The 24,830-nt window shown below is 50.4% G+C and overlaps 1 pseudogene and 2 gene segments (V, D, J or C); all 3 read right to left on the bottom strand.

Moving 5' to 3' along the window:
- Positions 1–1,540: 1,540 nt before the first annotated feature.
- Positions 1,541–2,016, bottom strand: LOC138987564 (T cell receptor beta variable 6-4-like; annotated as a pseudogene).
- Positions 2,017–6,243: 4,227 nt separating this feature from the next.
- On the bottom strand, positions 6,244–6,720 carry LOC138987565 (T cell receptor beta variable 6-4-like). The segment is given in 2 exon segments: positions 6,244–6,584; positions 6,672–6,720. Coding segments are annotated over 2 exon segments (390 nt in total).
- A 13,367-nt stretch (positions 6,721–20,087) lies between these two features.
- Positions 20,088–23,119, bottom strand: LOC138987566 (T cell receptor beta variable 9-like). The segment is given in 2 exon segments: positions 20,088–20,491; positions 23,071–23,119. Coding segments are annotated over 2 exon segments (453 nt in total).
- Positions 23,120–24,830: the final 1,711 nt, after the last annotated feature.

The raw sequence follows: 24,830 nt of genomic DNA on the forward strand, positions 1-24,830 counted from the left end.
CAAAGTCTCTTAGATGACCTGTGAGGTGGACTGCTGGTCTAGGCGAGGCTGGGTTTATGATCGACGCCCTTCCCCGTGGCTCCTTCGCTTTTCTCTTCAGGCAGGTTTTGCTCTTTTCTGTTTCTCTTTCCTACTACCTCCCAGCTCCATACCCTTCACTTTTGCTGCAACCTCAGGGCTCCCTCAGCACTGCATAGTTGAACTTCATGGCTCCCAGCTGGGACAGCAAGCCTGCAAAATAGTGCCTATCCTAGTAAGGCTTCTAGAGATAAAAATACCAAATAAAGCTTTTTCTTAAGCCTCCTGGTCCTAGGCACTAGCTCTGCCTGCTTGCTCTGCCCCAGAAACTTGTGGAGTTTCTCAGCTGCACAGCGTCCCCATGTGCTCTATGCGTGGAAACCAAGATTGTCTGCCCATTTTAATAGTCGTGGGATGTGTTCATATTAGAAAATATTTCACTGTTTGCCGAAAGAACTGTGTCTTTGCTTGCTTTGTTTTTCTAAAGAACACACACACAATTAGAAACACAAACACACAAACCAGCCTGCCATAGCTGATTCATGATTTTGTATTTCAAGAGAAAAGAAATGTGCTCGTGCAGGAAATATTTAGTACTTTGACTTTTAGAAGATTGTGATGAGGGAGATGCTACAAACTTGGGTTAGCTTTTGTCGGTGGTGGTGTTCTTCAGTTGATAACTTGAGTCCAACTCATTGAAACCCCATGCCATGCAGCATCCCAGGCTCCCCTGTTCTTCACTATCTCACACAGTTTGCTCAAATTCATGTCTGTTGAGTCGGTGATGCTATCTAACCACCTTTTGCTCTGCCACTCCCTTCTCCTCTTGCTTTCAGTCTTTTCAGCATCAGGGTCCAGGCTATTTAGATGCTACAGACAGGCAATGGTGGAGAATACATACACACACAGCTTGTCTCTCCTCCTCAGGGACGACCAAGGAATTTTGGATGATTAATGTTTAACTGAGGTTGCATTCTCTTTGAGGACCCCAGAGGACCTTCTCAAACAAGCCCAGTTAGGGATCATTACAAGGTTCCCTGGGTGATGGGCAAGGACATGACCCAGATGAGGGAGGAGCATCAAGGCTGAAGTAGAGAAGGGTGAGAACGAGGGCCAGGAAGGTGGGAGAGAAAGGCCCATATCTGGGGAAGCTGGACAAGAGCAGAGACCACTCAAGGGCCAGCCTGGGGGAGAGCCTTCCACAGAGACAGGCATGCGGTGCCCGGGGGGAGACAAGCAGGTCTAGATGTATCTGATTTCCCAACATCATTCCCTCCTGGAGGCCTCATGTTCAGACTGATGACTAGCAGTCAGAGCTGGGTAGCATCTTTAGGCTCTCATGGCAGCTAGAGTGAAAAGACAGAGAGTGAGGGTGGACACATGTCCACGAGGCCCTGTTGTCAGGTCCGTGCCAGGAAGATCAAACATCGCTGGCTATGCTGCCAGTATGTGTCTGTGGGCTCCGAGTCTCCAGGTGCTAGGAGCCTGCAAGGGGCTCCCCAGGATCCAGGCTGCAGGGCCCTCATCTGCTTTTTTGCACAGAAAGGAGGTGGCCGTGCAGCACCGTGGAGTAACTGCTGGCACAGAAGTACACAGATGTCTGGGAGCGGTTGGCAGACTCCAGCGTGAGAGGGAAGTCCTTTGTGCTTGGTCTGGAGACGCTGTAACCCTCGGGTATGTCTCCTTTAACCGTGTGGGAGCACCAACTGAGTAATGGATCAGCCTCAGCCCATGTCCCAGGTCTTGTCGGTACCAGTACATGCGGTCATGACCCAGATCCTGAGTACATGTCAGTGTCGCCTTCTGTCCTGTCCTCACGACCTGGAATCTGGGGTCCTGAGTGACACCAGCATGGACCGCCCCTGTGGAGAAGGAGGACCGATGCTGCAGTCACAGCGGACAGGCTTAGTGCTGGCACCCCGAAGGGGACCCTGCCCCCCAGGACTCACCTGCCTGCAGGAGACAGAAGACCACACAGCCCAGGAGGCAGGGGCTCATGCGGGGGGTGGGGCAGGCATAGGGCCCTCTGGTCTGAGTGTGGATGAGAGGGGAAAGGGGCTCTCCAGGGAGTCCTTCTGAGATGTCACTCTCCCTGCCAGGCCCCAGAGCCAACCTGTCACTCAGGGGCCACGCCCCTTCCCCAGAGGCTCAAATCATAAGTGAATCTGAGGGATAAGTTCACAACCCGGAGCCCCATCCAGATCAATGGACATAAGCTGTACAAGTTGATGAAACTCTTCTGTAAAACTGATTAAATTTTGTGTGTGTTCTAATCCAGAGATAATTCACATTGATACATGTATTACTTCTATTTATCTGCATATATCTGTAGTTTAAATCTTGTGGAAATCCTTCTGGCTTCCTGTCGCCCTGTTTAACTCATGTGTCCCAGTAGGACTTCCAGGTTCCATTTCTGCATAACTGACCACAGTCCTGAGATTGTCCCTCCACCTACCATGTTTCTCCAGGTCTCTGCTCCCAAACTCACTGCAGGCTCATCAACATTTGAGAAATCTGTTTGGTCTATTTCTAATCGAGTCACTGACAGACGGTCCGCCAGCCAAATGTGGGTGCAGCTTCTTCATGTTCCAGGAGGCCCTGCTTCCCATGTCGGTGCAGGGCAGGGAGCAAGCAGAGCCCCCTCAAGACTGGGACCCACCTCTCTTGGTGGAGAGAAGCTGGGCACCCAGCACAGGGTGACGTATTGTCACAAAGGAATTCAGATGTAGGAGGGACATGGAGGGAGGTGCAGACTTCAGGGCAAATGAAACATGTTCTGTTTTTATTTGAGACATTCCTCCCATGGGAATATCTCAGAGGCTCCCACACTGTGTTCAGGACTCACCTGCTCCCAAAAAGCAGAGTCGCACAGCAGAGGAGCCTGGAGCCCATGGCAGCATCAGGAACCCAGGACCACTGCTGGCTGGGGCTGGGGCTCCTGGGTGAGGGGGTAACTGCTGATCCTCCTGCTTCCCTGATTGGAGCATTTGCCTATGATGTCACTGCTCTGTGTCCCTGCAGGCTGCCCTTGTCCCCTGGACCCCTTGCTTGGACCCAGGGCTGGCTCCTCTATGCCCTTCCCAGTCCCGCACAGCCCCTCAGCAAAGGGTGGGTGTGAGGTGAGCACTGTCCCCATGTTCCCATATGCCCATAACATGGCATTTTTCTTCTCTTCCCGTCGCTGCCTGACACTCATCACCCAGCCCTCACCAGCCACACTGATCTCTCAGCCTCTGCTTCCCATGCTGCTCCACTTACAGCCCCCTGGACACATCCTGAGGCTCGAGGAATGTGCCCACTCCGCTGGGCAGTGAGGAGTCTGTGCTGGGTCCATGTGTGTGGACCACTCAGGGAGCTCAAACCTGCTCCCTGATGCAGGCATGTAGCCAAGGTTCCCCTAAGCTGCCCTCTCCAGGGTGACTCTCAACCCCTCCCAGCACACCCTGCTCACCATGGGCCCACAGTGCCTCCTAGTGGCCCATGGTCTCATGGCTCTGTGCCTTCCATCTAAAACAAGAATACAAATTCCCCACACTCCACACTTTCAACCCCTACACACACACACACACACACACACACACACACACACACACCCTTCATATGCTGCCTTCCCAGCATGGCTGAATTAGGGTTGATCTTCAAGTCTAGTCTTAGCCTGTGGAGGTAAAACTCTGTATGATCAGACTTTTCTACTAAGAAGGCAGGAATTCCTGCACCACTCCACTGACAATAGTCAGCTAAAATGGAGTAATGCTGCTGCTGCTGCTGAGTCGCTTCAGTCGCGTCCGACTCTGTGCGACCCCAGAGACGGCAGCCCACCAGGCTCCCCCGTCCCTGGGATTCTCCAGGCAAGAGTACGGGAGTGGGTTGCCAGTGCCTTCTCCGAAAATGGAGTCATACGGGCAATAAAAATAGGTGCTCCATGATCTCAAATGAAGCCAGCCTGGACACCTGTATTCCAGACCTCCTTTTGATTATGCAGATCCATACATTTCCAGATTTCATATTTAAATTTAGCATGACCCAATTCTAGCAGGTGCATTTTATGAAGAGGTTTTATGTGTATTAACCTATTTATTTCCTATGAACTTGTAAAATATTGATATAATAAGACACCATGAAGGAAATATTTTGACTTTGAGAAGATTTCTCTGAGGGAAATGGTAGAAACCTGGTCTAGGATAATTGAGATGCTAAGAAAGAGGGGCGGGAAGGGAGAACACACACACCCAGCCTGTCTCTCCTCCTGGAAATGGACTCCCAATGGACTTCGGCTGGTTTCCAATTAACTGAGGTTGTTTTCTGTTTGGTCACCCCAAGAGCTTGCTCAAACACGCCTGCTTACACGTGGTTACAAAGCTCCCTGTGTCAGGAAATGACATGACCCAGATGAGGGCAGAGCAGTGTGTCTGGACAGATAGGGCAGGGGAGCTGAGGCCAAGGCAGTAAAGGAGGAAAGACCCGCCCCTCTGGTGGGCAAGAGCAGGGAGCACTTGAGAGCTAGGCTGTGGGAGAAACTTCCAGACAGACAGCAATCAGGTGCGGCAGAGACACAAGAGGGTCTAGATATATCTGATTTACTAATATTCTTCCCTTCTGGAGGTCTTAAGCTGATGAGGAAGAGTCAGAACTAGTCAGAATTGATTGCAGTCCGAACTGCATCCAGGGAGGATGCAAAGCAAAGACAGAGACTGATGGTGGACATGTGTCTCCGAGTCCCTGGGGTCAGATCCAGGCCTGTCCAGGTCACACATCCAGGGTCACAGAGCTGGCACGTGGTCCCCAGGGCTCTGAGGCTCCCTGTGCTAGGAGCCTGCGTGTGGGACCCTGTCTTTTTGCACAGAGAGCAGGTGGCCATGCAGCGCCGTGGAGTAACTGCTGGCACAGAAGTACACGGATGTTTGGGAGTGGTTGGCGGACTCCAGAGTGAGAGGAAAGTGGTTTTTGCTTGATCTGGAGACACTGTACCCGTCGGACACATCTCCTTTCACCGTGGTGGGAGGTCCAGCTGAGTAATAGATCAGCCTCAGCCCGTGTCCCAGGTCTTGTCGGTACCAGTACATAGAGTCATGACCCAGATCCTGAGTACATGTCAGTGTCATGCTCTGTCCTCTCCTCACAACCTGGAATCTGGGGTCCTGAGTGACTCCAGCATGGACTGCCCCTGTGGAGAAGGAGGACCGATGCTGCAGTCACAGCAGACAGGCTTAGTGCTGGCACCCCCAAGGGGACCCTGCCCCCCAGGACTCATCTGCCTGCAGGAGACAGAAGACCACACAGCCCAGGAGGCAGGGGCTCATGGTGGGGTGGGGCAGGCAGAGGGCCCTCTGGGCTGAGTGTGGACGAGATGGAGAGGGGCTCTCCAGGGAGTCCTTCTGAGATGTCACTGTCCCTGCCAGGCCCCGGAGCCAACCTGTCACTCAGGGGGCCACGCCTCTTCCCCCAGAGGCTCAAATCAGAAATGAACCTAAGTGAACAGTTCACATATGACCGACCTAGGCAGTGTATGAAAACACAGAGACATTACTTTACCAACAAAGGTCCGTCTAGTCAAAGCTATGGTTTCTCCAGTAGTCATGTATGGATGTGAGAGTTGGACTATACAAAGAATTGATGCTTTTGAATTGTGGTGTTTGAGAAGACTCCTGAGAGTCACTTGGACTGTAAAGAGATCCATGCAGTCCATCCTAAAGGAAATCACTCCTGAATATTCATTGGAAAGGCTGATGCTGAAGCTCAAACTCCAACATTTGGCCACCTGATGCGAAGAACTGACGCATTTGAAAAGACCCTGCTGCTGGGCCAGATTGAAGGCAGGAGGAGAAGGGGATGACAGAGGATGAGATGTTTGGATGGCATCACCATCTCAATGGATATGAGTTTGGGTAAACCGGAGGAGTTGGTGATGGACAGGGAGGCTGGAGTGCTGGGTCCAAGGGGTCGCACAGAGTCAGACCCGACTGACTGTCAACTTGACTCTGCCATGGGTATTTAGCTTTATTTTTCTGGATGCTCCTAAGGGGGTGTTTTTGGAAAAGTTAACATCTGAATAGGTATATTTTAATAATAGATTAGATTAACATTTTATTTCTTAAGCAGATGACCTTCCATAATGTCGGTGGGCTTCATAAAACCAGCTATGCTGCCAGTATGTGTCTGTGGGCTCGGAGTCTCCAGGTGCTAGGAATCTGCAAGGGGCTCCCCGAGTTCCAGGCTGCAGGGCCCTCATCTGCTTTTTTGCACAGAAAGGAGGTGGCCATGCAGCACTGTGGAGTAACTGCTGGCACAGAAGTACACAGATGTCTGGGAGTGGTTGGCAGACTTCAGCGTGAGAGGGAAGTCCTTTTTGCTTGGTCTGGAGACGCTGTAGCCCTCGGGCACATCTCCTTTCACCGTGGTGGGAGGGCCATCTGAGTAATGGATCAGCCTCAGCCCGTGTCCCAGGTCTTGTCGGTACCAGTACATAGAGTTATGACCCAGATCCTGAGTACATGTCAGTGTCACATTCTGTCCCGTCCTCACGACCTGGAATCTGGGGTCCTGAGTGACTCCAGCATGGACCGCCCCTGTGGAGAAGGAGGACCAATGCTGCAGTCAGAGCGGACAGGCTTAGTGCTGGCACCCCGAAGGGGACCCTGCCCCCCAGGACTCACCTGCCTGCAGGAGACAGAAGACCACACAGCCCAGGAGGCAGGGGCTCATGGCGGGGGCGGGGCAGGCGGAGGGCCCTCTGGTGTGTGTGTGGATGAGAGGGAGAGGGGCTCTCCAGGGAGGCCTTCTGAGATGTCACTCTCCCTGCCAGGCCCCGGAGCCAACCTGTCACTCAGGGGCCACGCCCCTTCCCCAGAGGCTCAAATCAGAAATGACCCTGAGAGATAAGTTCACAACACAGAGACCCATCCAGATCAATGGACTTGAGCCTTATGAGTTGTTGTATCCTTTCTATAAACAGTTTACAACTTTAAGTGTGTTGTATTCCAGAGATAATTCTTCATTCCTAAGATGTGAAGTTATATGCAGATTTCGAACTGCAGGGTTGTGGGGTTCTCGGTGCTCCTAAACAGCACATTGTTGAAGAGTCAACTACAATCCATACATCAGTAAAGTTGATTTTAAGATGCCTGATGAGGATTGTATGTTACATGCTCTGGCTAATTTCCTGCACTAAATCAACAGGCAGAAATATTTTCACCCCTGTGATTTCTAAAGGCCTCAGCTGGAGGCAAAATGTGTCCATCTCTATCTTTGCACCTAAGAAATGGTGGAAGAGGCTGTCAGAGATTAGCAAAGGGACTCAGGAAATCCAGAGTCCTGTTATGTGCCAGGGACTTCATGCTTACTAAATTCCTAGGCAAGCCTGGAAGTTGTTGGGATGACTAATTTAATGCGTCATCCTTGTAAACGTTGACTATGCCACAGATATTTAGTTCTACATTGTTCTGAATGTCCCTGTGAGGATGTCTTGGTGAGAGATAAATATGTGAAAAATTATCAATAGATTTTAAAATCAGATTAGATGAACATCTTTATTGGTAAGGCAGATGAACTTCCATAATGTAGTAGGTCTCATGCAAAGAGATGAAGAAATGAACAGAACAAAAACCCTAAACCTCTCCTGGGTAGGAGAGAATTATCCAGCTGATGGCCTTCACTAGACTATCACTTCTTCCTGCCTAACAGCCTTTGAATTTAAACATCAGCTCTTCTTAGGTCTCTAATAACATGAGCCCAGCTTCTTAGACTTATCATTGTTGAAATTAAGAACTATGTGAGTCAACTCCTTTAAATGATATGTATCCCATAAAATAAATATCTATCTATCTATCTATATATAGATATATATATATGTAAAACACGACATATATATTTGTTATATGGGAGAATTATTCAATGGGGGTGAGGACCACAGTGATAAGGACAGATATGAGTCTGATTCCTTGTTCTGATATTTATCTGATTCCTTGTTCTGATATTTATGAAGTATGAGATCTGGGCAAGCCACTCCCCCTCAGATGTGTAAAGAGTTAAAATAATACTTATCTTGTATAATCTTTGGGAGCATTAAAACATATCAAGACATGAATGTCTGGGAAAGGCTGTCTGCTCTCCCAGGACTTGGGCCTGGCTGGCTGGCAGTCTATACCCTCACACAAACTTCCTGAGCTGGGGAAGGAGTGTTTCTGTACCAAAGGCACCTGATCATGCAGGGCTGTGTCTTGGCTGCTGGCACAGAGATGCACAGCTGAGTCTTTCAGCTCCAAGGAGTCAAGCTTAGTTCAGAGCTAGAGTCACTGAACTGTTGACCTGAGAATCGCCCTGATAGGTTTGCTTCTTCTCTCACATTCTGTTGAAATACTGAACAAGGAACTGGGGGCCCTGGCCCAGGGCCTGTTGGTACCAGTACACAGAGAGGTGTCCAGAGTCAGGGGAACATCTCAGCGTCACTTGCTGCTTTCTTGATTTGATCAGGTATTTGGGGTCTGGGTGATTTCAGAATCCACTAGGCCTGCAGGGAGGAGACAAGGAAGCTGAGGGCAGAGCACAGGGAAGCCTCCTGCTGCAGCCCTCATCGCCAGGCTTCTATCTCAGGGAGGCAAAGACATCTCAGAAGCTCCCACACTGTGTCCAGGCCTCACCTGCTCCCAGAAGGAAGAGGTCACACAGCAGAGGAGCCTGGAGCCCATGGCAGCATCAGGAACCCAAGACAGCTGCTGACTGGGGGCGGGACTCCTGGGTGAGTGGTGTAAAGTGCTGACCCTCCTGCTCCCTGATTGGAGCATTTGGCTATGACGTCACTGCTCTGTGCCTCTGCAGGCTGTTTCCAAATCCACTGGACCCCTTGCCAGGACCCATGGTGGGCTCCTCTATGCCCTTCCCTGCCCTTCCCAGCCCCTGAGCAAGGGGTGGGTGTGAAGGGTGCCCCATCCCCATGTCCCCAATGCCCACAGCATACCTTGTTGTCCTCTGCCAGCCCCTGCCTGACATGCAGCCAGGCACTCACCTGGCTGGCAATCACCAGGCAATCAGCTGACAATCACCCAGCCCTCACCAGCCACCCCAACCCCTCACCTCCCTTGCAGCTCCTGGAGACCGTCTCCTGGGCACATCCTGAGGATCCAGGCACATCCCCACTTTCCTGGGCAGTGAGGAGTCTGTACTGGTTCCATGGGTCCTGGAACCTCAGCACGTCAGGGAACTGAAACCTGCTTTCTCCTTCAGGCATGTAGCCAAGGTTCCTTAAAGCTGCCCTCCCCAGGGTGACTCTCCACCCCTCCCAGGACCCCCTGCTTACTGTGGGCCCACAGCGCCTCCTAGTGGCCAATGGTCCACAGTCTCATGGATCTGTGCCTTCTGCCAAAGCAAGAATGTAAATACCCGAAAGCCTGAACACACACATACACACGCACACGCACACACACACAACACACACTTGTTCTACTGTCTTCCCCACCTGGCTGACTTAAGATTGATCTGCAAATTCCCTCTTAGCCTCTGGAGATAAAAGACTGTAGAAACCAACATTTCCATTAAGAAGAAAATAATTGCACATACTAAATGGCAACCCACTCCAGTGTTCTTGCCTGGAGAATCCCAGGGACGGGGGAGCCTCGTGGGCTGCCGTCTATGGGGTCGCACAGAGTTAGACACGACTGAAGTGACTTAGCAGCAGTGTCACAGTAGTATGCTAAGTATCACACAGACCTTCAATACAGACACTCTGATGAGCTCAGGTGAATACAGCCTGGAGCACTGCATTCCGTAGATCCCTCTGATTAATCAGATCCACATATTTCTAGATTTTCTATATAAATTTAGTATTACCAATTCTAGGTAATGGATTTACATACAGAGATTATATATATATAAACCCAATTATTTTTAAAGTTATAAAACTTTGAAATAAAAAAACCAACCGTCCACTACATTTAACGTAGATGTAGCTGGGCATGATATGTGACTGCACAATCAGTGTCACACTGCAGGCATGTGGCCCTGGGTTCCAAGGCTCCCCGTGTGAGACGCCTGCAAGGGGCTCTCCTCCTTCCAGGCTGCAGGGCTTCCCTTATCTTTTTGCACAGAGAGGAGGTGGCCGTGCAGCGCTGTGGATAACCGCAGGTGCAGAAGTACACAGATGTCTGGGAGCGGTTGGCCGACTCCAGTGTGAGAGGGAAGTTCTCTGTGCTTGGTCTGGAGACGCTGTAGCCCTCGGGCACGGCTCCTCTCTCCGTGGAGGGAGGGATAACTGAGTAATGGATCAGCCTCAGCCCATGTCCTGGGTCTTGTCGGTACCAGTACATATAGCTAAAGCTCAGATCCTGAGTACATGTCAGTGTCGTGTTCAGTCCTCTCCTCACGACCTGGAATCTGGGGTCCTGAGAGACACCAGCATGGACCGCCCCTGTGGAGAAGGAGGACCCATGCTGCAGTCACAGCGAACAGGCTTAGTGCTGGCACCCCGAAGGGGACCCTGCCCCCCAGGACTCACCTGCCTGCAGGAGACAGAAGACCACACAGCCCAGGAGGCAGGGGCTCATGGCGGGGGTGGGGCAGGTGGAGGGCCCTCTGGTCTGAGTGTGGATGAGAGGGGAGAGGGGCTCTCCAGGGAGTCCTTCTGAGATGTCACTGTCCCTGCCAGGCCCCAGAGCCAAGCTGTCACTCAGGGGCCACGCCCCTTCCCCAGAGGCTCAAATCAGAAATGAACCTGAGTGAAGAGTTCACAACATGGAGACCCATCCAGAACAACAGACGTAATCTCACAAGTTGCTGTAACCTTTCTGTAAATGTTAAAGGTTTTTCTGTAGATGTTAAACTGATTAAATGTTTTGTATGTTTTAGTCCAGACATTAGTATTCATTAACATGTATATTACTTGTATTTATTTATATATTTCTGAAGTGTTGAATCCTGGGGAAATCCTTCTGGCGTCCTACTGCCCTTTATGATATGTGTCCCAAGAGCACTTCAAGCGGAGAAGGCAATGGCACCCCACTCCAGTGTTCTTGCCTGGAAAATCCCAGGGATGGGGGAACCTGGTGGGCTGCCGTCTATGGGGTCGCACAGAGTTGGACACGATGAAGCGACTTAGCAGCAGCACTTCAAGGCTCCCTTTCCGCAACATTGCCCACAGTCCTGAGACAGTCCCTCCACCTACCGTGTTTCTCCAGGTTTCTGCTCCCAACCTCATCTCAGGCTCAACAACATTTGAGGAATTCTTTGGTCTGCTTCTAATGAATTCACTGACAGACGGTCCACCGGTCAAACGCAGGTACAGCTCCTACATGGTCACAGCAGCCCGTGATTCCCGTGTTGGGGGGAGGGAGTAAGCAGAGCCCCCTCAGGCCGGTGACCCACTTTTCTGGGTGGAGAGAATTGGGTGCCCAGCACAGGATGACGTTTTGGCACAAAGGAATACAGATGCAGGAGGGATGTGGAGGGAGGTGCAGACGCCAGGGTGATGAAAAATGCTCAGTTTTTATCTGAGACGTTCCTCCCATGGGAATACTTCCTTGTGAAGTGTGGCTGCCATTCATTGAGTAACAGTTCATATCACAGAGCCCCGAACTGTATCTTGTTCCACACAACACAACGCGTATATGTAACTTGCTGTGTACACAGTTCCATGAGCAAAGGGACCACGGGTACTGAGAACACACTTGAGCCGGGATGCTCGCTGTAACACTCATGAAGTATGAGGTCTGGGCAACTCACGACCCCTCAGATGTACAAACAGTTAAAATGGTACTTACCTTGATGACGTTAGTGAGCATTAAAACATATCAAGAAGTGAATGTCTGGGAAAGTCTCTCGCTCTACCAGAGACTGGGCTTGGCAGGCTGGCAGCTGACACTCAGGCACCACTTCCTGAGCTGGGGCAGGAGTGTTTTTGTCCCAGAGGCACCTGATCATGCAGGGCTGTGTCTTGGCTGCTGGCACAGAGATACACAGCTGAGTCCTTCAGCTCCAAGGAAGTCAAGTTCAGCTCAGAGCTAGAGTCACTGAACTGTTTTCCTGAGACTCGATCTGATATGTTTCCTTTCTCATACTCTGCCCTATTGTAATACTGAATGAGGAATTGGAGGCCTTGTCCCAGGGCCTGTTGGTACCAGTACACAGATGTGTGTCCAGACTCAGGGGAACATCTCAGTATCACTTGCTGTTTTCTTGATTTGATCAGGTATTTGGGGGTCTGGGTGACTTCAGAATCCACCAGGCCTGTTGGGAGGAGACAAGGAAGCTGAGGACAGAGCACAGGGAAGCCTCCTGCTGCAGCCCTCATCGCCAGGCTTCTATCTCAGAGAGGCAAAGACATCTCAGAAACTCCCACACTGTGTCCAGGACTCACCTGCTCCCAGGAGGCAGAGAGTCACACAGCAGAGGAGCCTGGAGCCCATGGCAGCATCAGGAACCCAGGACTACTGCTGGCTGGGGGCGGGGCTCCTGGGGTGAGTGGTGTAAAGTGCTGACCCTCCTGTTTCCCTGATTGGAGCATTTGCCTATGACGTCACTGCTCTGTGCCTCTGCAGGCTGCCCTTGTCACTGGACACCTTGGCAGGACCCAGGGCTGGTTCCTCTAAGCCATTCCTTGTTCTGCACAGCCCCTCAGCCAAGGGTGGGTGTAAAGTGAGCACTGTCCCCATGTCCCCATATGCCCATAACATGCCTTTTTCTTCTCTTCCTGTCCCTGCCTGACACTCATCACCCAGCCCTCACCAGCCACACTAATCCCTTCACCCTCCACTCCCCATGCTGCTCCAGGAGAAGATTCCCTGGGCATATCCTGAGGCTCCAGGCATGTCCCCATTCCCCTGGGCAGTGAGGAGTCTGTGCTGGGTCCATGTGTCTGGACCACTCAGGGAGCTCAAACCTACTTTCTGATGCAGGCATGTAGCCAAGGTTCCCCTAAGCTGCCCTCTCCAGGGTGACTCTCAACCCCCTCCATCACACCCTGCTTACCATGGGCCCACAGTGCCTCCTAGAGGCCAATGGTTTCATGGATCTGTGTCTTCCATCTAAAACAAGAATACAAATTTCCCGCACTCCACACTTTCAACCCCTACTCACACAGTCACACACACACACACACCCCTCATCTGCTGCCTTCCCAGCCTGGATGAATTAGGGCTGATCTTTAAGTCTAGTCTTAGCCTGTGGAGGTAAAAGACTGTATGATCAGACATTTCTACTAAGAAGGAAATAAGTGCAGCACTAGATTCCAGAATCTGGTTCCCTAACCTTAGGCAGGCTCATCGACACCTGAGGAATCCTTGGGCTCCCTTTCTTATTAATTCACCGACTGACAGGGTGCCTGTCACATGCAGGCTCAGCGCCTTCATGTCCACCTGAGCACATGCTTCTCGTCGTGTCTGAGGGTTGGGGGAGCAGCAAGCTGAACCGCCTCAGGCCTGTGACCCAGCTTGCTTTGAGGAGAGAAGCTGGTTGCCCAGCACCACGGATGACATGTGGGCACAAAGGAGTGCAGACGTGGGAGGGATGTCGGGAGAGATGGCTGACCCCAGGGTAAAGGAAAAATGCTCTGATTTTACCTGAGACATCCATTGCATGGGGGTACTTCCTTGTGAAGCGGGCAGCCATTCAGTAACTGATATCCTAGAGCTCCAGACTGTATCACATGCACAAACCTCACATTTGGAGGACCCTGCACTGGCTGCCATGCTCTGCTGCTGTGATTTTCAAATTCTCAATCATTTCTGAACCTGAATATCATGCACTGGTCATGAGTGGGTGACTGTGGTGACCTCCTGATGAGCTGGTTTCCATGGAACCTGATTGCACGTCTAGGGTCTGGGTGACTAACCATTCCCTGGGCCTCAGAGACAAAAACGCAGAAACCAAAGTCAGAAGCAATGAATGAGCTCGATGTTGTAGCCAAAAAAAGCCTTGAATCGGGGCCTGGCAAGTCCACGGGATCCATACCTGTGCTCAGAATGTCTCTGGTCCAAGAGACAGTGAGACCCACAGTGCAGGAGACTAGTGACCAGGCCAGGCCACTACAGAAAGGGGGACTTTTCAGTTCAACTCCTGTGACTTGAACACTGGGGTCAAATCAAAGGCAAGCCTTCTCCTGACATGAAATGATCTCTCACCAAATTGCTGCTGCTGGTTGTCTGCTCAGTCCCAGCACCAGTGTGTGAGCAGGAGGCCTTGCTGTGTGCATATCACATGGGACCTCAAAGGAATTTCCTAGGAGAAGAGGACTTCCTCTCAAAATAGCATCATAAAATCATTTCAGATAATGTGTGCACGAGAAAAGAAATTTATGAAAGTGCATTAAAAAAAAAAAAAAATTGTACCAGCAGAAAAGACCTGTGGATGGTCATTTTCCAAACCATCCATCTCCAGATAGGATAGTCCCTGACATGGATATGGTGCTCACATGCTTTCAAGAACTTCTTCAACCATAATACTTTCCAGGAGCAATCGCTTAAATATTTAGCTCTGGGCTAAAGAGGACTTCAAAAAAAAAAACGGCAACAGAAATCATACTGCTGGTTGTCAGGGAAGGAGACAGGCCTGGGAATGGGGCCTCAGAGGATTTTTGGTGATGAAATGTTCTCAGCCTTTATAGGTGAACGTTCCGTGGGCACACACACATGGATTGATCAAAACCATTCATCTGTTCACTGTACCGTGTGTAATGTTACTGTATATACAGCGGACCCCTTGGACCACACTGATTTTGAATTTCATGCATCCAGTTTTGTGTGGAATTTTTAATAGATACTAACTACAGACTTTGTTGTTCATCTGGTAAAGAATCTGCCTGCAGTGTGAGAGACCTGAGTTGGATCCCTGGGTTGGGAAGATCTGCTGGAGAAGGGAAAGACTACCCACTCCAGTACTCTGGCCTGGAGAGAATTTATATTTCATGGACTGTATAGTCCATGGGGTTGCAAAGAGTCAGACACGATTGAGTGACTTTCACTTTCACTTTTCACAGTACCACACAACTGTGGCTGGTTGAATCTGTGGATGTGAAATCACAAACAGGGTTGACTGAATTTTAAACAAATTTTACAGCAGGGTTAAGGCTGGTTCAGGGCCCCCAAACTGCACATTATTCAAATGTTAACTATAATTCATATGGAAATAAAGTTAATGTAAAAACCCTGAGGGTAAGTTACATGCTCTGTATATCTCATGTATGGAACCGGCAAGCATAATTACTTTCTTTCCTATGACATCTGAAGTCTTCAAGTATAGGGTTTGAAGTCAAAATGTGTCCATATCTACTTTTGCACCTAGGAAGCACTAGAGGAGGCTGTCAGAGATTAGCAAAGGGAGTCAAGAAATCCAAACTCCTGTTACCTGCCAGGGAGATCATGCTTATTAAATTCTTGTGCAACCCTGGAAGATGGTGTCCTGACTAATATAACATGTCAACTTGACTCTGTCTTGGATATTTAGCTTTATTTTTTGGGTGCTCCAAAGAGGGATATTTTTTGGCTCAAACGATAAAGCGTCTGCCCACAATGTGGGAGACCAGGGTTCAATCGCTGGGTTGGGAAGATGCCCTGGAGAAGGAAATGGCAACCCACTCCAATATTCTTACCTAGAAAATTCCATGGATGGAGGAGCCTCGTGGGCTACAGTCCATTTAGTCGCAAAGAGTCAGACACGACTGAGCGACTTCACTTTCAACATGTGAATATGTATGTTTTAATAATAGATTAGATTAACATTTTAATTCATAAAGCAGATGACCCTCCATAATGTCAGTGGCCTTCATGGAACCAGGTGAAGAGATGAATAGACGAAAACACTGATCCTCCCCCAAGTAAGAGATAATTGTCAGCGGATGGCCTTCACACTGGACCGTTAGTCCTTCTGCTTTTGAACTTAAACATCAGCTCCCCTCAGTCTCCAGTAGCACCAGACCCGCTTGCAGCTTTTGGACTTACCAGCCTTCACAACTATGTGAGCCGATTGCTTTAAAACATGTACGTGAGTATGTGTGTGTGTGTTTGTGTGTGTTTCTGTGTATTATTTATTCTATGTGGGGGACAGTTTTATGGGGGCGAAGACCAAAAGTGATGAGGACAGGCTTGAATCAAATTCCTTGCTCTGAAAGCAATGACATATAAGATGTGGACAAGTCAGTTACCCTCAGATGTATAAACAGGTAAAATAATACTTACCTAGCATGATGTTTGGGAGCATTAAAACACAGCAGAGGAAGAATTTCTGGGAGAGTCTGTCAGATCTATCCAGGCCTGGAAGGGAGGCAGTCACCCTCACAACCACGTCCTGAGCTAGGGCAGGAGTGTTTTTGTCCCAGAGGCACCTGATCATGCAGGGCTGTGTCTTCACTGCTGGCACAGAGATACATGGCTGAGTCTGTCAGCTCCAAGGAGCTCAGGTTCATCTGAGAGCTAGAGTCACTGAACTGTTCACCTGAGAATCGATCTGGCACGTTTCCTTTCTCATTCTCTTTCCCATTATAATACTGAATAAGGAACTGGGGGCCCTGGCCCAGGGCCTGTTGGTACCAGTACACAGAGAGGTGTCCAGACTCAGGGGAACATCTCAGTATCACTTGCTGCTTTCTTGATTTGATCAGATATTTGGGGTCTGGGTGACCCCAGAATCCACCAGACCTGTTGGGAAGGAGACAGAAGGAAGCTGAGGACAGAGCACAGGGGAGCCTCCTGATGCAGCCCTCATAGCCAGGCTTCTATCTCAGGGAGGCAAAGACATCTCAGAAGCTCCCACACTGTGTCCAGGACTCACCTGCTCCCAGGAGGCAGAGAGTCACACAGCAGAGGAGCCTGGAGCCCATGGCAGCATCAGGAACCCCGGACTGCTGCTGGCTGGGGGCGGGACACCTGAGATGAGGGGGTAAGTGCTGACCCTCCTGTTCCCTGATTGGAGCATTTGCCTATGACGTCACTGCTCTGTGTCTCTGCCTGCTGCCCTTATCCCCTGGACCCCTTGGCAGGACCCAGGGCTGGCTCCTCTGTGCCCTCCCCTGTCCTGACCGCCCCTCAGCAAGGATGGGTGTGAGGGGAGCTTCGTCCCCTGGTCCCATGTGCCTACACACTCTTGTTCTGCTCTGTCTGACCCTGCCTGACACTCATCACCCAGCCCTCACCAGATGCCCCAACTTCTCACCCTCCCCTTCCCATGCTGCTCCACAGATGGCCCCCTGGGCATATCCTGAGGCTCCAGGGACGACCCCTCTTCCCTGAGCAGAGAGGAGTCTGTGCTGGCTCCATGTGTCCCAGGACCACTCAGGGAACGCAAATCTGCTCCCAGGTGCAGGCATGTAGCCAAGGTTCCCTTAAGCTGCCCTCCCCAGGTGACTCTCAACCCCTCCCAGGGCACCCTGCTTACCATGGAAACACAGTGCCTCCTAGTGGCCGAAGGTCCATGGTCTCATGGATTTGCAGCCTCTGTTTGAAGCAAGGTTTCAAATGTCCCACACCCTGAATACACACACACATATCTGTTCTACTGCCTTCCTAGCCTGGCTGATTAGGGTTGATCTTCAAATCCACTCTTAGCCTCTGGAGGTAGAAGACTGTATGATCTGACCGTTTTCCTAACAAGGAAATCATTGCTTCACCACTACAATGATGGTAGTTAGCTAAAATGGAAATATATGTCATAAAATAAACGCTCAGAGGATCTCAAGTGAATCTGCCTGCAAACATGTCTTCATAACTACTTCTGATTAATCAGAGGCATATATTTTCAGATTTCCTATTTAAATGTGTATTAACCTATTTATTTCCTATGAACTTGTAAATCTTGATATAATAAGATACCGTGGAGGAAATATTTTGACTTTGAGAATATTTCTCTGAAGTAAATGGTGGAAACCTGGTCCAGGTTAATTGAGATGCTAAGAAAGAGGGGCAGGAAGGAGAACACACACAGCCTGTTTCTCCTCCTGGGAATGGACTCCCAAAGGATTTTGGATGGTTTCTAGTTAACTGAGGTTGTTTTCTCTTTGATGACCCCAAGAACTTGCTCAAACACAACCGCTTACGCTTGGTTACAAAGTTCCCTGTGTCATGGGAAGGGACTGACCCAGATGAGGGGAGAGAAGTGTGTCTGGACAGAGAGGGCAGGGGAGCTGAGCCCAAGGCAGTAAAGGAGGAAAGACCCGCCCCTCTGGTGGGCAAGAGCAGGGAGCACTTGAAAGCTAGGCTGCAGGAGAAACTTTCAGAGAGACAGCAATGAGGTTCTGGGAGAGACAAGAGGGTCTAGATATATCTGATTTACTAATATTCTTCCCTTCTGGAGGTCTTAAGCTGATGAGGAAGAGTCAGAACTAGTCAGAACTGGATGCAGTCCGAACTGCATCCAGGGAGGATGCAAAGGAAAGACAGAGACTGATGGTGGACATGAGTCTCCGAGTCCCTGGGGTCAGATCCAGGCCTGTCCAGGTCACACATCCAGGGTCACAGTGCTGGCACGTGGTCCCCAGGGCATTAGGTTACCAGTGCTAGGATCCTGCATGTGGGCCCCTTGTCTTTTTCAACAGAGAGCAGGTGACCCTGCAGCGCCGTGGAGTAACTGCTGGCACAGAAGTACACAACTGTCTGGGAGCGGTTGGCAGACTCCAGCGTGAGAGGAAAGTTCTCTGTGTTTGATCTAGAGACGCTGTACCTGTCGGGCATGTCTCCTGGCTCGCTAGTGTGCACACCAGCTGAGTAATGGATCAGCCTCAGCCCATGTCCCAGGTCTTGTCGGTACCAGTACATGCGGTCATGACCCAGATCCTGAGTACATTTCAGTGTCACACTCTGTCCTGTCCTCACGACCTGGAATCTGGGGTCCTGAGTGACACCAGGATGGACCACCCCTGTGGAGAAGGAGGACTGATGCTGCAGTCACAGTGGACAGGCTTAGTGCTGGCACCCCTGAAGGGGACCCTGCCCCCCAGGACTCACCTGCCTGCAGGAGACAGAAGACCACACAGCCCAGGAGGCAGGGGCTCATGGCGGGGCGGGGCAGGCGGAGGGCCCTCTGGTCTGAGTGTGGATGAGAGGGGAGAGGGGCTCTCCAGGGAGTCCTTCTGAGATGTCACTGTCCCTGCCAGGCCCCAGGAGCCACCTGTCACTCAGGGGCCACGCCCCTTCCCCCAGAGGCTCAAATCAGAAATGAACCTGAGTGAACAGTTCACAACATGGAGACCCATCCGGCTTGATGGGCATCAGCCTCACAAGTTGTTGTAACCTTTCTGTAAACAGTGTGCAATTTTATCTATACTTTATTGAAAAGTTAATCTTCATAAATGTGTATATTACTTTAATTTATCTACATATTTCTATAGCTCTGCATCTTTGGAAATTCCCTCTAGCTTCCTGCTCTCCTTTATGATATGTGTCCCAATAGGACTTCAAGGCCCATTTCTGCTTTAATTGATCACAGCCCTGAGAATGGCCCTCCACCTACCATGTTTCTCCAGGTTTCTGCTCCCAACCTCATTGAAGGCTCATCAACATTTGAGGAATTGTTTGGATCTGTTCTTATCAACTCACTGACAGACAGTCCACCTTCCAAAGGCAGGTACAGCTCCTTCATGTTCACAGGAGCCCCTGCTTCCCATGTCAGGAGAGGCCTCAGGCCTGTGACCCACCTTTCTGGGTGGAGAGAAGCTGGTTGCCCAGCACAGGATGATGGATTGGCAGAAAGAAATGCAGACTTAGGAGCACCATGGTGAGACGCGGCACACACCAGGGTAAGTGAAAAACGCTTTTTTATTTGAGACATTCTTTTCATGGGAACACCTCCTTGTGATGCGTGGCTGCCATTCATTGAGTAACAGGTCATATCACAGAGCCCCAAACAGTATCTTGTTACACATAACACAACGCGTATATGTAACTTGCTCTGTATGGAGACGGTTCCATGAGGAAAGGGACCACAGGTGTTGAGAAGAAACTGGAGCTGCAATCCTAGCTGTAACAGTCATGAAGTGTGAGATCTGGGCAATTCACATCCCCTCAGACATATAAACAGTTAAAATAATACTTATCTTGCATGATCTCAGTGAGCATTACAACATTTCAGGAAATGAATGTCTGGGAAAATCTATTGCTCTACCAGAGTCTGAGCTTGGCACACTGGCAACCGACACGCTCACCACCACTTCCTGAGCTGGGGCAGGAGAGTTTTTGTCCCAGAGGCACCTGATCATGCAGGGCTGTGTCTGGGCTGCTGGCACAGAGATAAAGAGCGGAGTCCATCAGCTCCAAGGAGGTCAAGTTCAACTCCAAGCGAGAGTCACCTAACTGTTGAACTGAAAATCGATCTGACATGTTTCCTCTTTGATACACTTCTCCATCAAAATACTGAACGAGGAACTGGGGGCCCTGGCCCAGGGCTTGTTGGAACCAGTACACAGAGCGGTGTCCAGATTCAGGGGAACATCTCAGTGTCACTTGCTGTTTTCTTGATTTGGTCAGGAATTTTGGGATCTGGGTGACTTCGGAATCCACCAGGCCTGTTGGGAAAGACAAGGAAGTAGAGAGGAGAGAACAGGGAAGCCTCCTGCTGCAGCCCTTTCCAGTAGTCTTGCGTTTGGGGATGGCAAAAGCAAAGTCATCTCAGAAGCTCCCACACTGTGTCCAGGACTCACCTGCTCCCAGGAGGCAGAGAGTCACACAGCAGAGGAGCCTGGAGCCCATGGCAGCATCAGGAACCCAGCACTGCTGCTGGCTGGGGGCGGGGCTCCTGGGGTGAGTGATGTAAAGTGCTGACCCTCCTGCTTCCCTGATTGGAGCATTTGCCTATGACGTCACTGCTGTGTCTATCAGGCTGCCCTTGTCCACTGGACCCCTTACCAATACGCAGGGCTGGCTCCTCTATGCCCTTCCCTGTCCTGACAGCCCCTCAGCAAGCCTGGGTGTGAGGTGACTTGTCCCCTGGTCCCATACGCACACAACATGCCTTGTTCTCTTCTGCCTGACCCTGCCTGAATCTCATCACCAGCCACCAGGCCCTCACCAGCCACCCCAACCCCTTCACCTCTACTCCCATGCTGAGGCAGGATACAACCCCCTATGTTCATCTTGAGGTTTCAGGCACGTCCCCAGTTCCCTGGGCAGTGAGGAGTCTGTGCTGGCTCCATGTGTCCCCAGACCACTCAGGGAACTCAGACCTGCTCCCAGATGCAGGCATGATATAGACAAGGGTCTCTTAAGCTGCCCTCCCAGGGTGACTCACACCCTCCCAGCACACACTGCTTATCATGGAACAGTGCCTCCAAGTGGCCAAAGTCAAGGGTCTCATGGATTTGCAGCATTTGTTTAAAAGAAAGAAAGAAAGTTTAGTCACTCAGTCTTGTCCTACTCTTTGCAACCGCATGGACTGTAACCTCCCTGGCTCCGCTGTCCATAGGATTCTCCAGGTAAGTGTACTGGAGTGAGTTGCCATTTCCTTCACCAGAGGATCTTTCCGACCCAGGGATTGAACCCAGGTCTCCCTCATTGGAGGCAGATGCTTCACCACCTGAGCCACGAGGGAAGTCCTATCTGTTAAAGCAAGGGTACAAAAATTCCGGCACCCCAAACACACACACACACACTCCTGTTCTCATGCCTTCCTCGCCTGGCTGACGGGTTGATCTTCAAATCCACTCAGCCTCTGGAGGCAGAAGACTGTATGATCCGAACTTCTTACTAAGAAAGAAATAACTGCGGCACCACGACAATGACGGTCGTTAGCTAAGATGGAAATATATGATCATAAAATAAATACTCTGAGGATCTCAAGTGAATCTGCCTACAAGCATGTATTCCATAACTACTTCTGATTAATTAGATGCATATATTTCCAGATTTTGTATTTAAATTAAGAATGATCAAATTCTAGATAATACTTTTCATAAAGAAGTTTTAGAAATATGAACTCAATTATTTCTGCACTTATAAAATCGTGATATAATGGGGGTGATGCAGGATATATTTTGACTTTGAGAAGATTTTGATGAGCATTCCAGGTAGTCCCAACCTGGCCTAGGTTAGGTGAGCTGCTAAGGATGTCGGGAGGCGGGGGTGTATGTCGAGAACACACAGAGGCAATCTGTCCTCCTTCAGATGGGCTCACGTGAGTTTTGGGATGATAGGTGATGTTTCTCTTTGATGACTCCATACATCTTGCTGAAAACAGAGCACATGGAGTGGCCACTTTAAAAGCCTCCCTGTGACTTGGGAAGGGACCTGACCCAGACGAAGGAGGAGCAGTGTGGCTGTGGTAGAGAGGGCCAGGGAGCTGATGCAGGGAGATGGGGAGAGGAATGTCCTGCCCAATCAAGAAAGGTGGGCAAGAGCGGAGACTACGTGAGAGCCAGTCGGGGAGAACCTTCCAGAGAGAAACATTGAAGTGAGACAAGGTGATGTTTTCATCTAATCTACCAGCAACCTTCCCTCCTGGAGGTCTCAGGCTCAGGTGATGACTAGGAGTCAGAGCTGGAGAAGCATCTTCTTGGTTCACAGGGAGGATACAGGGAAAAGACAGAGATGGATGGTGGACACATTTCTCAGAGTCCCTGAGTGAGGTTTGGGTCAACCTGGTCCATACACCTAGGGTCACACTGCAGGCATGTGGCTAACCAAGCCCTGAGGCTCCCAGTGCTAGGAGCTTTTCACTTGGATCCCCTGTCTTTCTGCACAGAGAGGAGGTGGCCGTGCAGTGCCGTGGAATAACTGCTGGCGCAGAAGTACACTGATGTCTGAGAGAGGTTGGCAGACTCTCCAGCGTGAGAGGGAAGTTCTCTGTGCTTATCTGGAGACGTGCAGCCCTTGGGCACAACTCCTTGTTCCGTGGTGAGAGGGCCATCTGAGTAATGGATCAGCCTCAGCCCATGTCCCAGGTCTTGTCGGTACCGTTACATATAATCGTGGCTCAGATCCTGAGTACATGTCAGTGTCGTGCTCTGTCCTCTCCTCACGACCTGGAATCTGGGGTCCTGAGTGACACCAGCATGGACCGCCCTTGTGGAGAAGGAGGAGCCATGCTGCAGTCACAGTGGACAGGCTTAGTGCTGGCACCCCGAAGGGAACCCTGCCCCCCAGGACTCACCTGCCTGCAGGAGACAGAAGAACATACAGCCCAGGAGGCAGGGGCTCATGACGGGGGCGGGGCAGGTGGAGGGCCCTCTGGAGTGTGTGTGGATGAGAGGGGAGAAGGGCTCTCCAGGGAGTCCTTCTGAGATGTCACTGTCCCTGCCAGGCCCCAGAGAAAACCTGTCACTCAGGGGGCCATGCCCCTTCCCCCGGAGGCTCAAATCAGAAATGAACCTGAGTGAAGAGTTCACAACAGGTAAACCCGTCCAGATCAATGGACTTGAGCCTTACAAGTTGTTGTAACCTTTCTGTAAACAGTTTGAGATTTTATCAATACTTTATTCCAGAGATAATTCTTCAAAAATGTGTATATTACTTTAATTTGTCTACATATTTCTATAGCTCTGCATCTTGGGAAATTCCCTCTAGCTTCCTGCTTTCCTTTATGATATGTGTCCCAGTAGGACTTCAAGGCCGATTTCTGCTTTAATTGATCACAGTCCTGAGAATGGCCCTCCACCTACCATGTTTTCTCTAGGTTTCTGCTCCCAACCTCATCACAGGTTCATCAACATTTGTGGGATTGTTTGGATCTGTTCTTATCCTCTCACTGACAGACAGTCCACCAGCCAAACGTAGGTACAGCTCCTTCATGTTCACAGGAGCCCCTGCTTCCCATGTCAGGAGAGTGAGCAAGCAGAGCGCCCTCAGGCCTGTGACCCACCTTTCTGGGTGGAGAGAAGTTGGTTGCCCAGCACAGGATGACGTATTGGCAAAAAGGGATGCAGACTTAGGAGCGAAATGGCAAGATGGGGCACACACAAGCATAAGGGAAAAATGCTCTTTTTTATTTGAGACATTCTTTTCACAGGAATACCTCCTTGTGATGCGTGGCTGCCATTCACTGAATAACAATTCATATCATAGAGCCCCAAAATGTATCGTCTTACACACAACCCAATACATATATATAACTTTTTCTGTATGGAGACCTTTCCATGAGGAAAGGAACCACAAGTGTTGAGAAGAAACTGGAGCTGCAATCCTAGCTGTAACAGCTATGAAGTATGAGATCTGGGCAGTTCACATCCCCTCAGATGTATAAACAGTTAAAATAATACTTATCTTGCATGATCTTAGTGAGCATTAAAACATATCAAGAAATGAATGTCTGGGAAAATCTATTGCTCTAGCAGAGACTGGGCTTGGCACACTGGCAGCCAACACGCTCACCACCACTTCCTGAGCTGGGGCAGGAGAGTTTTTGTCCCAGAGGCACCTGATCATGCAGGGCTGTGTCTTGGCTGCTGGCACAGAGATACACGGCTGAGTCCGTCAGCTCCAAGGAAGTCAAGTTCAGCTCAGAGCTAGAGTCACTGAACTGTTTTCCTGAGAATCGATCTGATATGTTTCCTTTCTCATTCTGTTGCCTGTTGAAATACTGAATGAGGAATTGGGGACCCTGGACCAGGGTCTGTTGGTACCAGTACACAGAGCGGTGTCCAGATTCAGGGGAACATCTCAGAGTCACTTGCTGCTTTCTTGATTTGATCAGGTATTTGGGGGTCTGGGTGACCCCAGAATCCACCAGGCCTGTTGGGGAGGAGACAGAAGGAAGCTGAGGGCAGAGCACAGGGAAGCCTCCTGCTGCAGCCCTCATCGCCAGGCTTCTATCTCAGGGAGGCAAAGACATCTCAGAAGCTCCCACACTGTGTCCAGGACTCACCTGCTCCCAGGAGGCAGAGAGTCACACAGCAGAGGAGCCTGGAGCCCATG

Source organism: Bos mutus, chromosome 4, assembly GCF_027580195.1.
Source record: "Bos mutus isolate GX-2022 chromosome 4, NWIPB_WYAK_1.1, whole genome shotgun sequence".
Classification (NCBI taxonomy): domain Eukaryota; kingdom Metazoa; phylum Chordata; class Mammalia; order Artiodactyla; family Bovidae; genus Bos; species Bos mutus.